At 40.1% G+C, this 12,731-nt stretch overlaps 9 protein-coding genes across 9 annotated transcripts; 3 read left to right on the top strand and 6 right to left on the bottom strand.

Moving 5' to 3' along the window:
* Nucleotides 1–65: 65 nt before the first annotated feature.
* Nucleotides 66–2,681, bottom strand: HK407_04g08370 (uncharacterized protein; the record flags this gene model as incomplete). Its single annotated transcript, XM_060420818.1, has 1 exon — nt 66–2,681. The coding sequence occupies one exon, from the start codon at nt 2,679–2,681 to the stop codon at nt 66–68; it is 2,616 nt and encodes an 871-aa protein (XP_060277183.1).
* A 136-nt stretch (nt 2,682–2,817) lies between these two features.
* On the bottom strand, nt 2,818–3,411 carry HK407_04g08360 (ras GTPase; the record flags this gene model as incomplete). Its single annotated transcript, XM_060420817.1, has 1 exon — nt 2,818–3,411. The coding sequence occupies one exon, from the start codon at nt 3,409–3,411 to the stop codon at nt 2,818–2,820; it is 594 nt and encodes a 197-aa protein (XP_060277182.1).
* Nucleotides 3,412–3,592: 181 nt separating this feature from the next.
* Nucleotides 3,593–5,005, top strand: HK407_04g08350 (uncharacterized protein; the record flags this gene model as incomplete). Its single annotated transcript, XM_060420816.1, has 1 exon — nt 3,593–5,005. One exon carries the CDS (start codon nt 3,593–3,595, stop codon nt 5,003–5,005), a length of 1,413 nt encoding a protein of 470 aa, XP_060277181.1.
* Nucleotides 5,006–5,151: 146 nt separating this feature from the next.
* Nucleotides 5,152–6,420, bottom strand: HK407_04g08340 (uncharacterized protein; the record flags this gene model as incomplete). The annotated part of the gene is made up of 1 exon (XM_060420815.1): nt 5,152–6,420. One exon carries the CDS (start codon nt 6,418–6,420, stop codon nt 5,152–5,154), a length of 1,269 nt encoding a protein of 422 aa, XP_060277180.1.
* Nucleotides 6,421–6,651: 231 nt separating this feature from the next.
* Nucleotides 6,652–7,860, top strand: HK407_04g08330 (uncharacterized protein; the record flags this gene model as incomplete). The annotated part of the gene is made up of 1 exon (XM_060420814.1): nt 6,652–7,860. One exon carries the CDS (start codon nt 6,652–6,654, stop codon nt 7,858–7,860), a length of 1,209 nt encoding a protein of 402 aa, XP_060277179.1.
* Nucleotides 7,861–7,870: 10 nt separating this feature from the next.
* On the bottom strand, nt 7,871–9,988 carry HK407_04g08320 (uncharacterized protein; the record flags this gene model as incomplete). The annotated part of the gene is made up of 1 exon (XM_060420813.1): nt 7,871–9,988. The coding sequence occupies one exon, from the start codon at nt 9,986–9,988 to the stop codon at nt 7,871–7,873; it is 2,118 nt and encodes a 705-aa protein (XP_060277178.1).
* Nucleotides 9,989–10,041: 53 nt separating this feature from the next.
* On the top strand, nt 10,042–10,896 carry HK407_04g08310 (uncharacterized protein; the record flags this gene model as incomplete). The annotated part of the gene is made up of 1 exon (XM_060420812.1): nt 10,042–10,896. The coding sequence occupies one exon, from the start codon at nt 10,042–10,044 to the stop codon at nt 10,894–10,896; it is 855 nt and encodes a 284-aa protein (XP_060277177.1).
* A 58-nt stretch (nt 10,897–10,954) lies between these two features.
* HK407_04g08300 (DHHC palmitoyltransferase) lies at nt 10,955–11,755 on the bottom strand (the record flags this gene model as incomplete). Its single annotated transcript, XM_060420811.1, has 1 exon — nt 10,955–11,755. The coding sequence occupies one exon, from the start codon at nt 11,753–11,755 to the stop codon at nt 10,955–10,957; it is 801 nt and encodes a 266-aa protein (XP_060277176.1).
* Nucleotides 11,756–11,816: 61 nt separating this feature from the next.
* On the bottom strand, nt 11,817–12,641 carry HK407_04g08290 (uncharacterized protein; the record flags this gene model as incomplete). The annotated part of the gene is made up of 1 exon (XM_060420810.1): nt 11,817–12,641. The coding sequence occupies one exon, from the start codon at nt 12,639–12,641 to the stop codon at nt 11,817–11,819; it is 825 nt and encodes a 274-aa protein (XP_060277175.1).
* Between the last annotated feature and the right edge of the window lie 90 nt (nt 12,642–12,731).

The raw sequence follows: 12,731 nt of genomic DNA, 5'->3' as shown, positions 1-12,731 counted from the left end.
AAACCAATAAATTTAAACAACAATAACTTAACAATCACTAAATTTATCTTCACACTCTACAAACATCATCCATCAACATCTCTATTGAACGTCCCCGGAATGCCCTTCCTATCCACTCTTCGTCTGTTTGCATACACAGATGCTACACTTGTATCGGTTGTGTCTACACAACGCTCATTTGATCCCCCAGAGCTTGGCTTCGGTATCGATCTTGATCGCATTGCCGCAGTTTCTTCTCCATTCGCCTTCGATGGCGTTCCACCAATCCATTTCTTCTCAATAGGATCATATTTGAAATCATCATCAACATCAATGCTAACCTTGTGAATCGATTCTTTTTTAAACATGCTCAGAAAGCCAAAAAATGAGGATCCTCCAGCCTTCTTCGGAACTTTTTCTTCTTTCATTTCTGCTCCATCCTCCTCAATAGCAAATTTAGAAAGAAACGCCCCAGTATCCTTCACATCTTCCGGGCAGGTTGCATTTTGCTCCTCAAAAAAGTCTGCAAAGCTTTTTGGGCATTCATCCACAAATAACTTATCATTTTCATTCCTGCTCTCCATTCCACTCTCACTAGATACACACGGCATGGCTGCTGGCACATGCTCATTTCCACTCAATAGAGTTTCTGGCCTTCTTATACACACTTCTGCAATCTTGTCATTATTGTAAACACTTTCTGCAGCTCCAATTACATTAATAGCACCAACACTCTCTTGATTATCATCTGCCTGTAAGGCTCTCTCAATCTCTTTCAGTGACAAAGATTTTCCATCAAAACAGCCCGCGCTCGTTGATAACTGTAGTCCCCCGTGCCTGCTCGGCATCTCAGAAGGGCTCTCTTCAAAGCTGTCCACATTCAGAATCTTTTTGATCCCAAAATCAAAAACACTCTTCAATCCAAAACTCCACTTACTGTCAAGCTGAGGCCCAATATTGACGGTCAGCTCTTTCCTAAAGCACTTTCTGTTTGCATTAAAGTATTCCTCTGCCTTCGCCTTGTCAAACTCCATCCCAACACAAACAAATTCATACTTCAAAATATCCAGATCCTGTATGGGCTTGTACACACTCTCGGCATAGCATAACGCTCCTATTGCCTCAAAGTTCCTGCTGAACATCCACAGATACTTGCTTGCATCAACTATACCAACAACATGGCATGCAAGTACCACAAATAATGCATCTGCTGCTCCACACTTATACACTTCCATAATAAAGTCGTGGCAGATCTCACGGTTCTTGAGCAGCAGCACTTCTCTCAGGTATCTCTTCCATTCTCCAGACATCTTCAAACACGAATATGATTCTCCGAGTGCAACAGATACAAACGGGACACACGAAGGATTCATCATCCTCTCAATAGCCTTCTTCTTTATCTCCTGCCCATTGTTCGGTAACATAATTCCAAGACCCCACATCTCTTTCTCTAAGGCATATTCAAACGCCTTCTCCTCATCAACAAAACATAGCCTAACAAACTCATTTATGCACTCCGCCTCCACCTTCCAGCAAACATCACTTTCACAATACACAGGCCTCGTGCTATACACAATATTCGCAATAGATTCAACACATGGATTTTTGAGTCGCAAAAAAGCATAAACATCTCTATAATCCCCAGCACCCCCTTCCTTCATCCATCGTTCAAATTCAGACCGCTTTATGCTCGGTATCACATACTCAAGTCGATAGCACTGAGAAACATTGATACTTGCCATAACCGCCTCTCCTTGCATGTTAAATCTCTTCTGCGATGATTTCCATACCGTAAAAACCGTCCCACAAATAAACTTTACTAACGGCTTGGGCATCATAATATTCGCTTTCTTGCATGAAGACACGCCACGGATGTGTCGATTGCTCACACTCTGCATATCCTCCTGCTTATTCACCCCTTCATTCTTCAATGCACCATCCTCTATTTCTCCCTTCATTACATTCACTCCACCATTTGCATGAACACACTCTGTATATTTGTCACTATTTTCTTGCATTTCTGCTATTTCATCATGCGTATTAGTCTCAGTGTCTTCTTCCTTAATCTCGTCGTACATTTCGTCATTCTCATTTATCAATGCACTACAGATCGACTCTTCATAAATGTTTTCGCACACTTCATTCATCACTTCATGCCTAGCATTCAACTGAACTGCATACTTATCATCTGCTCCCATCTTCTCAGGCCCATTACTCGTCCCATTCTTCTCATCTATCTTCATGTTATTCTTGCTCGCTCCTAGAACAAACTCTTCGTCGTCATCCCAGATAAACCCCATGTCGTCAACAGAACATGTCTTTTGACTGTCTTCCACATGCTCCTTTTTCGTTTCTTTCGCCCATGACCCATCAAGCACATCACTTCCCTCATCCATGGACTCAATACTGACTTCTGTATCATCCTCTTTAACATCCAATGGCTGATGAGACTCATCTGTTTGTGCATCATTCATAACACTAACCTCATCCTCCTCTTCACCTACGTCTTCTATACCTCCTTCGCGTTCTTCCATTGCATTACATACATCCGGCTCTTCTTTATTATCATTGTCCAAAGTATTCTCTGGTATTCTTGACTTAAACAACATACTGATCTCATCATCTTCAGACCCATCGCTTCCACTCAATATTCCCCAGAAGTCATCCTCATCAGTGCTGGCCTTGAACTTGTTATTTTCCATGGATTAAATTTTGCTCATATTTTAAATACTACTTACTCGGCCCGCCAAAACATTAAAACAAACACTCATCTGCTCCAGGCAAAAGTTTAATCTAAACACAAACATCGTACCAATAACTTAACCAAGCAGCACTCTCCTAGCAACACCCTCTTCTCAATCTCGAAAACCGTACAGACTCAGAATAAATTGCTTCCTCTTCAGGACTCTTCAAATCCTCTTCAATAAGCCTGTCGATCGCATTCACAAGATCTTCAATCCCTTCGTGCTTCATTGCAGAGGTAGATACATATTCCCCGTCGTATTTTCTTGCTTTCTTGCCTCCAATTTCTCTATATCGCTCCAATGTTGCCTCGTCTGCTAAATCTTTTTTGTTTCCCACTATCAAGACTTTGATTTTACTTCCTGCCTCATCGTTTGTCTTCACAAGCGTATTTATCCAATGATCTATCTTTTCAAAAGACGACTCGTCTCTCACATCAAACACAATTATTGCAAGAAAAGAGTTTCTTGTGTAGTTTGGAATGATTGAGTTGAACCTTTCTTGCCCTGCAGTGTCCCACAGTTGCAGGCGAACCTTGTATCCTCCAACAATAATCGTCGTGCTAACAAAGTCCAGCCCAATAGTGGGCCCATACGACTTCTGGACCTCCTGGTGCAGATATTGCGACATCAGCGTTGTCTTACCCACATTTGAGCTTCCTAGGAACACAACCTTGTAGGTAGATCTCATTCAAATCCCTGGCCCTTTGTTTGTTTTTATACTCACTTCCAATCGAAAATCAAACAACAGGTGAATATAAAGCTCCCAAGCCGCATAAGCCATCCACAAACAACTTACGATGTTTCTGAAAAAACTCCTGTCAATCAATGCAAAGACAGAAACATTGACACACAAAGCATGCACATACTCAATGTACAACACAATGTTTGAGAACAAAAGCGCCACAAAGATTGTTTTCTCACAGTCTTTGGAGCAATATCTGTTCCTGAAGAAAGTCAAGCACGATGCAATCATCAACATTTACAAGCTAAACCTCCAAAAGAAATATCTGGTCACAAAACGCCTTCTTCCATTCGACTTTGTATTCAAGACAGAAACAACCGAGTTCAACAAATACATCTTCTTCAAGATTGCTGAAGCATTGCAGTTTATCCACTCCAGGTGCGGTGTGGTACACAGAAACATTCAGAAAGAGAGCCTCTTCTTCACTGAAGACGGTGGGATTATCCTTGGAGGATTCGAAAGAAGTAAAGAAAGTAACGATTTTGGAGAAGATTACATTATGTTCAGTAGCCTTACAAGCAAACTGCTAGGAATAAATGCATCCTTTGCTGATTTCATCGGTAACAGGGGATTTGGATCTGAAATGTTTTTTGACATGGAAGTTGCGTTTTTTGGCTACAGATCATACACTACAGACCAGAAGATGGAGTTTATGGAAAGCATAAGAAGAAACGAGGCAATGCTGATTGATATATACAAGCACAGAATAGCATGGATGATTCTTGGAGACATTAAAGAAAAATGCTCCAAGGAGCTCAAGATGCATGCTGTGGATTTTATATTGAGCTTGGAACTGTGTGGCATTGATAAACTCTTAACTGCGTTATTCCAGATGCTTGATACAAACGTCAGGTTCTATCTGCTAAGGAACTCTGGAAAATACATCGGGGAAATATCAACACTCGATCCAATTGCTGGCAGCCTATCTCTTGGGATAAAGTGCAAAGACAAGCAGCTGAGGGAAGAGACCATTGTTTTCATCAGAGATAACATCTCGCTGCTGTCTCAAAAGCAGCAAATTGAAATTCTTGGCGTAATGCATGATTATGTATCCGATGAGCGAGGAATGATGCATGTTGTTGCGTTTATACAGTCAACAAAACATGTTTTCAAAAAAACAGATGCAATATACAAGATCCTGTGCAAGTGCTTGGTGCAATCGAAGTACAAGAATGTGGTGATATCTGCAATAGAAAACTTCTATGAGAGCTTTGACAACTTCAAGATGACTACGGAGTTGCTACCGCTGCTATGCGGACATTTGTCTGATAGGCAAATACAGACAGATGTCTTTCTACTAATAGAGAAGATACTTCGGCATCTTAAGGAGCATAAGAGTGAAATAATCAGCCATGAGTGGAAAATCGGAAATATAACGAGCATGTTCAAGCCAAGGGCGATTGACGAGAAACTCTTGGCCACAAGCCTAAGCCAAGCAGTCCTTGACGGCTCTAACTCACTAAATAGCGATTCCAGCGATGCAGCCGCCAATGCAGCTTATAGGGAAACACCGCTATCTGATTGGGATGATCCTTGGTGATCATTGATATCTGTGCCATTGAGATATTGATTTGCATGCTCATTATCCAACAGCAACAGCTATAGTAAATAAATAGATTTATATACAATATATACCATTCGATTGGAATACAGCGCCTGATTATAATTGATTTGTATTCTCTATAACTATTCAATAATATCTTCTTGCTGATGATCTTTGCGTCTTGAAAGGCAAATAAGAGGCATTGTGATTGAGCTGGTGTTGTTCAATCCTTGTTCAAGAACGCTCGTCTGCTCTGTGCTGTATCCAAACGAATTAAACAGCTCACTCACAAACGGCATGTTTTCTCTTATAAGTCTTTCTGGATATGTTCTCAAGGGTCCCAGGAATAAAGCTGCAATCCTGTCCTCGTGCTTGCTATAGTGTCTCGAACAAATCTTGTATACAACAGGAAGCCTTTCAGAGTCAAACACTTGCATGCTCCTATGCAGATAGTATTGCTCAAAGAACGGCCCTCCACAGAATGAACACTCCTGCACCGACAAAATGTATCTTGCCAGTGGCCCATCGATGTCTCTGTACACATTCAAATTGTTTCTTATCAAATGCCTGGAGCATGTTTCTTTGAGAGTGGGGCTTCCAACACATTCAACAATGTCTCTGGCATCAAAGTCACATGAACTGCTCATCAGCTCTATCAAAAACGGAAGCTTCAGAATTTCAAGCGGGATGCTTTGAATCCTGTTGTTAGAAACATTCAAATACTTCAGCCCGTGAAGCCTTCCAATCACTGTTGGCAAAACAGTGAACATGTTATTATCTATGTGAAGTGCATTCAGTATTTTAAGGGAAGATGTTCCTCTTGGAAGATCAGACAGCATGTTCTGAGACAGATTGAGCTCTTTCAGGCTCCTCAGCAGGCCAATGTCATCAGGAAGACTCCTGATCCTATTTTTTGAGAGAACAAGGACCTTGAGATTGATAAGAGCCCCAATTTGCCTGGGAATCCTTGTTAAATAGTTGCAGCATGCCTGCAGGATTCGAAGATCTTTGGCATCGGCTATTTCCTCTGTCAGCTCAACAACAAACTGCCTGCACATATACATTTGGTTGCCATCCTCCGCCGCATTGTAGTGCAGTGGCGTTGTTTGATCGCTTTTTGCCAGAATATCATCAGCAATGCTGTCTCTATTCACGATGTTGTAGTATATATCCACCTCCCTGCTTGTGATCTCCTCCAGCCTTGGTGACAGCAAGAGATGTTTTGAAATCAGCCTTTCGACCTCGTTAATCTTTGTTGCCAGATGAATGCTTGGATAGACCTCTGTTCCATGAGAGACTTTGTATGGAAATATATGATCTCCCAAATTGTATAATCTCAGCACTCCCGGCGCACTTGAGTTCGACCTAGCAACCACTGGGCTTTTGCTAACATTGCTGCTTACATTCCCCATTCGTAACACTCATGCCTCATGTGTTTATATTTCTGAGCATCTTGACACAGCAAGGTTTCTCAACTCTCGAATGTGCATAAACCCAAAGAAACATGTTTCATCTTGCGCGACCGGCCTTTGACAGAGCCGTCAAGAGCAATCAAAGATTACTGCATACTGCAAGTATTATTTATAGTATCCTGAAACAAGCTTTGATCTGTAAAAATAAAAGGATTCGGAAACACGCAAATAATGGCAGAAGTTACCAGTGCAGACTACTCGAAACAAGGATACCATGAAATTCCAAAGTCTGCATATGCTGCGTCTATCAATTGGCTAATTCTGTCCGATAATAAAATCAAGAAGATTCCAGAAACAATAAGAGAGCTCAGGACACTCAGTAGGCTTGCACTAAATGACAACAGAATTGAGGAGATCCATCCAGAAATGGGCTCTCTGTCTGGGCTGACATGGATCGACCTCACAAGAAACAGGCTAAAATCACTTCCTGACGAGCTGGCAAACCTGAAGAAGGTTTCTGGCCTGGGGCTCAGCGAAAACAACTTTTCTGAAATTCCTAGATGCATATTCAAAATGACAAACCTGAGGAAGTTTGGGTTTTTCTCTAACAAGATCCGAGACATTCCCAAGGATATAAGGCTATTGATAAACTTAATCAAGATAGATCTGTCGAACAACGAGATTTCGGTGCTTCCTGAAGAATTCTGCGAGCTAAGAAACCTGAACTGGCTGAATCTGTCGAACAACAGGCTCCAGAAGCTTCCTGACAGAATAAATAACTTGTCGCAGCTAGAAGAGCTTGGCTTGGGATCCAACTGCCTCACTGAACTCCCCGACATGAGCAATCTTAAGAGGCTCAGGATACTGCCTGTGTTCAAAAACAAGTTGGAAATCATCAACCAAAGCATATCGCATCTGTGCAACATAGAGAAACTAGACTTCAGCGACAACTGCATTTCTGAATTCCCAAGCCATATAATAACTATTCCCACACTCAGGTATCTCAACCTCAAATCAAACAAAATCAAAAAAATCGAGCCAGGCCAGTTTAGAAATCATGTTTCATCTATTTCAATAATCGATGTAAGCGATAATCTACTCTCATGCATTCCTCTGAAGTTTTTCAAGACATTCCCAAATATCACTGTCATCAGAGTCGGTGATAATCCATTTATTTATCACGAAAATAAGCTTGCATCTAATCCGTCACTACTTGAGATGTGCTACAGCAAATGCCTTAACATGAAGTACAGATGTGATCCCTGGATATCGCGAAGGTGCCCAGACATTAAAGCATGTGATTCCTGTAATCAGTTGTTTACAATGCAGCCGCATATCGGTTATAGCATCAGCTCAATAGGCGATGGAAATACATTCGTGATTGAAAAAATGCTGTGCTCATTCAACTGCTACAAGAAAGAATACAATAAACACTGTTAAATCCCATGTGCTATGCAAATCCCGGATATTCACAGAACATATGCAAATCAGCATTTACATCAACAATTTCACCTTCTCTAATAGACATTATTGCATTACATATGAATTGTAACAATTTCTGACTATTACTTGCAGACGCTTCATTTATCGTATACCCATTCTCAATACACCGCGGTGACATGCTCTTTAGCTTTGAGCATATGGTGTAGAATTTATTGAATGTTTCCCTATCTACTTTCATAGCATAAGTTTCATATACTTCCTTAACTTTTGATAAATTATTGCCATCTATGCAAATAAAATAAACAGACCAGACAAAAAACTCAATGTTCGTTATTGCAACTTGCCCTGTATTTGCAAAATATATCATAGACCCAACAAAGCTTCTGCTGCTCAACAACCTTCTTTTCAGATTCTCATTTAGCCTTGCATTCATGAAGTATCCCATGTGCCCTTTTAACATCCTTCTGTCGCCATATGCTAATTGTATTTCCACATGTTCCTCACAACTACCTTTATATCTTAATACCAGTGGCCCAAGAACATCAATAGGTAACTTCATGCAAGACAGGAAGTACAACATCGCAAAGGAAAGCTCTTGCTGCAGAACATCGCTAATGTACTGAGTAGAATGTGTTGAGTGTGCATACACCAGAAGCTCTGCATCCGACTTTGGTGCTGAAGGCCACTGCTTCTCATAAAGAAATGGTTTTAAATCTTCTATCATTGCAACTACATCGTTGTTCCTGTTTCTATATGTAATTACCTTTGATATCAAAGTATCTGCATATTCATGTATGTTTTTGCCCTTCAAGTATTCTAATGCAGACAGGCAATCCTCCTCTATTAGCCTTATGATCTCACATTCAGGCACTGATCCACAAAAGAAATACTTGATGTAAAACCTTCTTTCTTCTGTATTCATTGGAAACTCATCAACACTGGTCTTGAGCTTTCCGCTTGTTAATTCAAGAAATTCATACAATCCCTTGAAAGCACACAGCTGGAAATAAAACTTCCATGGCAATTCTGCTCTGATCATTACATCAACATACTCCTGCTTTCTTCTTGTAAACATTCCTTTCAGTATAAACTCCACAAATCTCAATAGGCATCTTGAGCCTCCGTCAATCTCTTCCCACTCAGGCTTCCGCTTGCAACCACAAATAGAACTCATCAAACACTCCTTGTACTTGGAAACACCTTCACCGAATATCTCAAACACTCGGTTCCTAACACAATCACTCAAATCAAGAGCTCGTTCATACACATCCAACCCATTCAAAACAATATCATCAAACTTTATCCTTTCCAATAATTTGATTCTTATATTTTCATCAGTACTACTTATCATTCTATTGAATGCATCTCTGTTATTGCTGCTGCAGTTCTCGGCAAGCAACATAATTACTTCTTTGTTTCTGTCAGCGCCATAAATACTGAACAGCTTTTCAAAATTCTGTGCACATACTGCTGACTTCAAGTATTTAACTTTGTTGCATCCTCTTATATTTCGTATGCACAGGCTTCTACTTAATGAAAGGTTCGAGTATACATCAACATATCTCTTATCATCAAATCCCTCCATCAATACTTCAACAATAGGCATTGATATTTCTTTAGTCGCTTCAATTACACTATTTATCTCTGTATCTTTCGGAATATGCACAAGTAGTATTTTGATCATTTCCTTTACTACGTGCTCAGGCCTTTCCTCTATTAACACAGCAATCATCTCCTTCAAGTACTGCTTCGCCGCCCCAGAAACACATCCTATCAGTCTAACAAGTTTCATAATCATCCCTTTGTCCGCCAGTAGACTCGACATTCTGTATTCAATAAAATTCTCTAAATTTATCTTTTCACTAGGAAGAGCCTTTATCAGCAGGCTGAAGAATCTGTTTATTTCATCTTTGCTTAGAAAACACTTCGGCGCACTTATTCTGAGTATCTCTATGATTCCAAGCAGTGTGACCACTTCTTCTATTTCGCTATGCAATTTCTTTGTAAAATATGCCTGCATCTCATCTTCTATAATAGCGCCTTGCGGCATCTTTTTGAGTCTCAGGTACATTACAAATGCTTTGCTTTGCATCTCCATCTCCATTCCCTTTTTTATGACTTCCATTGCAGGGCCGTATGATGCTACATTTGATGCTTGTCCATACCCTCAGACCAAGGATGGTTATAGAAAATCTTAGAAGACTGCATAACTCGTTTGCAAATCATATTGACCGAATATACTTGAGAAGCGAAGAGATAAGTGAAATAAATTCGTTTGTCGAGTCTGAAAGGCTTGTCCTTCACATATGTGGAAATCCAGGAACAGGAAAGACACACGTTACTAAAAATACTCTAAAGTGCGAGTTTCTGTACATAAACTATTATGCCGAGAAAAGTATTCTCGAGAGCATAAGGAAAAGCACAAGCTCTGTCGTGGTTATTGATGAGTTCGATAAATACTATTACGAAAGAAGCAATGAATGCCTGCAGGCAATGGCCTATCTAAGAAAGAAAAAGCGAAAGACAATAACGCTATCAAACAACCTGGGGATGCCTTCAGACACTTTGTTCTTTAAACCATACACTTCACTAGACATGGAGCTGATTTTGAAGCAGAAAGTGGCCGAGGAATCCACAGAGGAGATTCTAAGCAGCACCTCAATAAAAATAATCTCAAAAAGATTCGGGCCTTCCGGTGATCTTAGGCTGCTATTCAAGCACGTTCAGGATGCTATTGCAGAAAAGATTTTGAGTGCTGAATCGCAAGCGATATGCAATACACTAGCGATTGGCAGTTCAATGAAGGCCACTAGCGATGCAAGTCTTGTTTTTGAAGGCATTGCAACAGATAAAAACGAATGCTTGAATCAGCCAGCCAACTTTCACCATGCAACCATCCATTCTCTGATATCAAACAACAAAAGACTTTCTAAAATAGATATCTACTCCAAATATCTGAATGAGTGCCACGAAATGAAAATCCCTTCTTATGACAGAGTTGATTTTAATATTATCTATGATATATACAATTGAGTCGGTATATAAAGCACTTACTTGTTAATAATTATTGGAAAAGTGTTACTATAATATATTACACATAGCACTCATGGAACGATGGATGCCTGGGAGATGTCTCAGGAAACACTATTCCGTTTCCAAAAGGCCCGATCAAGAATAGTGTACTTACAGGACCCAATGTGTCTATAAGATTACCCAGCACACCTCTATCATACGGAGATTTGTGTAAATGAATGCCTTGAAACCTGATCAGATCATTCTGTTTAAGCTCTTCAATAAATGTAATGTTCAGAATAGCCAATCTCATCTGCAAATACAGGAAAATACTGGTCATTATCGTAAGAACCAAGGAAGAAAGTCCAGAAAGTACCAGGATATAATAATCTTTCGTTGATTCCAAGGAGATTCCATAGGCCAGGATCTGAACAAACTTTGCTGCTGCAGACAGAAAGACAAGCAAATTTGCTAATGCTGAAAACAACAAGAATCTGATAAAGTGCCCTTGGTTATCATAGTTCACACAATTGTTTATCCAAAAGCAGTGGTGGTCCATTTTCTTGATACAGTGGCCACATGACGAGCAATGATGTGTTCTTTCTGGCCTGTAATTCGCACACTTCTTGCAGAACTTCTTGTTCTGGCATTCTTCTATCAACTTGATTGTTTGTGTGTCATAAACCACATGCCCTCTATATGCTACTGAGAGAATGAGATATGCTGTTGAAAGCATAGACAGCACAAACATCAAATATGTGTAAACTGATCTAATGCATGGATCGGCTGGAGACACACTGTATGTGAACGATGACACATATGTAGATGTAAGCAGCAGTATAAGAAAGCTTAATCGGAAATTCAGCTTTATTTTGCTCATCAGGGTCTATTTATTTTGTGTTTAAAGATCTTGAGAAATGAACAATGCATTGAAACGAGCATCAGAAGTGTTTTGCATGGACATTGATGCTGCTATAGCTCAACAGTTCTGTGTAATCGTCTGCCCAGAATGGACCAACAAGTTCATATGAGTGGAGAGTTCTTGAACCCTCTTTCACTATACACTTGCTGTGCAATCTCACAGAAAATAGAATCCCATTATCAAATTGGCTTTCAGAAAGAATAAAAGGAATGGTAAATGACGATGAAACAGGCGTATTGATTATGCAATCAAAAACCAGGCACATGTCCATTTCATTGACAATCAAGTGGTCGTTGTGCTCCTCAAAGCTTATTTCATTTTTACTCAACTCATGCTTCATCCCTGTAGTGGTTCTTAGATTGTTACCAAACATTAAAAAGTCGTTTTTGAACTTCATGTAAAACGGCAATCTGGTTTTTCTATGCATCTTGAATACTGACTTGACTGCTATGAGGTATTCTAAATATATCTTCTTGAAAAGCGTAGATCCATCGTTCCGTGTCTCCATATCAAACGGAAATTTATGCATCCGCTTTTCCTGAAAGTTTATGCTTTCTTCCGTAAGAAGCATTGTTGATGCGATTATTGCATGCATGTTTTTCTTTTCCACATGATTTATGCTGTCCTTGCTTTTCATGAGCATTGATTCAAAGACAGAGTCTTCTGCCTCTCTGTATGTGTGAAGACTATTTCCAGGCATTTTGCTCTGCTGCTTGTACATTGAGTTGGACAGTATATCAAATGGATTGTCACTGACTCTAGTTGTCCAGTTTGGTTGGCTGCCGGCTGATACATTGCAGTTTGATATATCTTTGCCTTTTTGGCTTGCTATGTGATTTTTCATGCAGATATCCAGGCCAGGATTTTGCTTGATTTGATATCTAATAGCATGAGATGCTGTATTTTTGTGCAGTGCCCAGATTGTTTGGTGCAT

This window comes from Ordospora pajunii (assembly GCF_021821965.1).
Source record: "Ordospora pajunii strain FI-F-10 chromosome Unknown Cg_04, whole genome shotgun sequence".
NCBI lineage: Eukaryota > Fungi > Microsporidia > Ordosporidae > Ordospora > Ordospora pajunii.
Note: the sequence above shows the minus strand (reverse complement) of the source record. Positions and strands in the feature narration are given on the sequence as shown.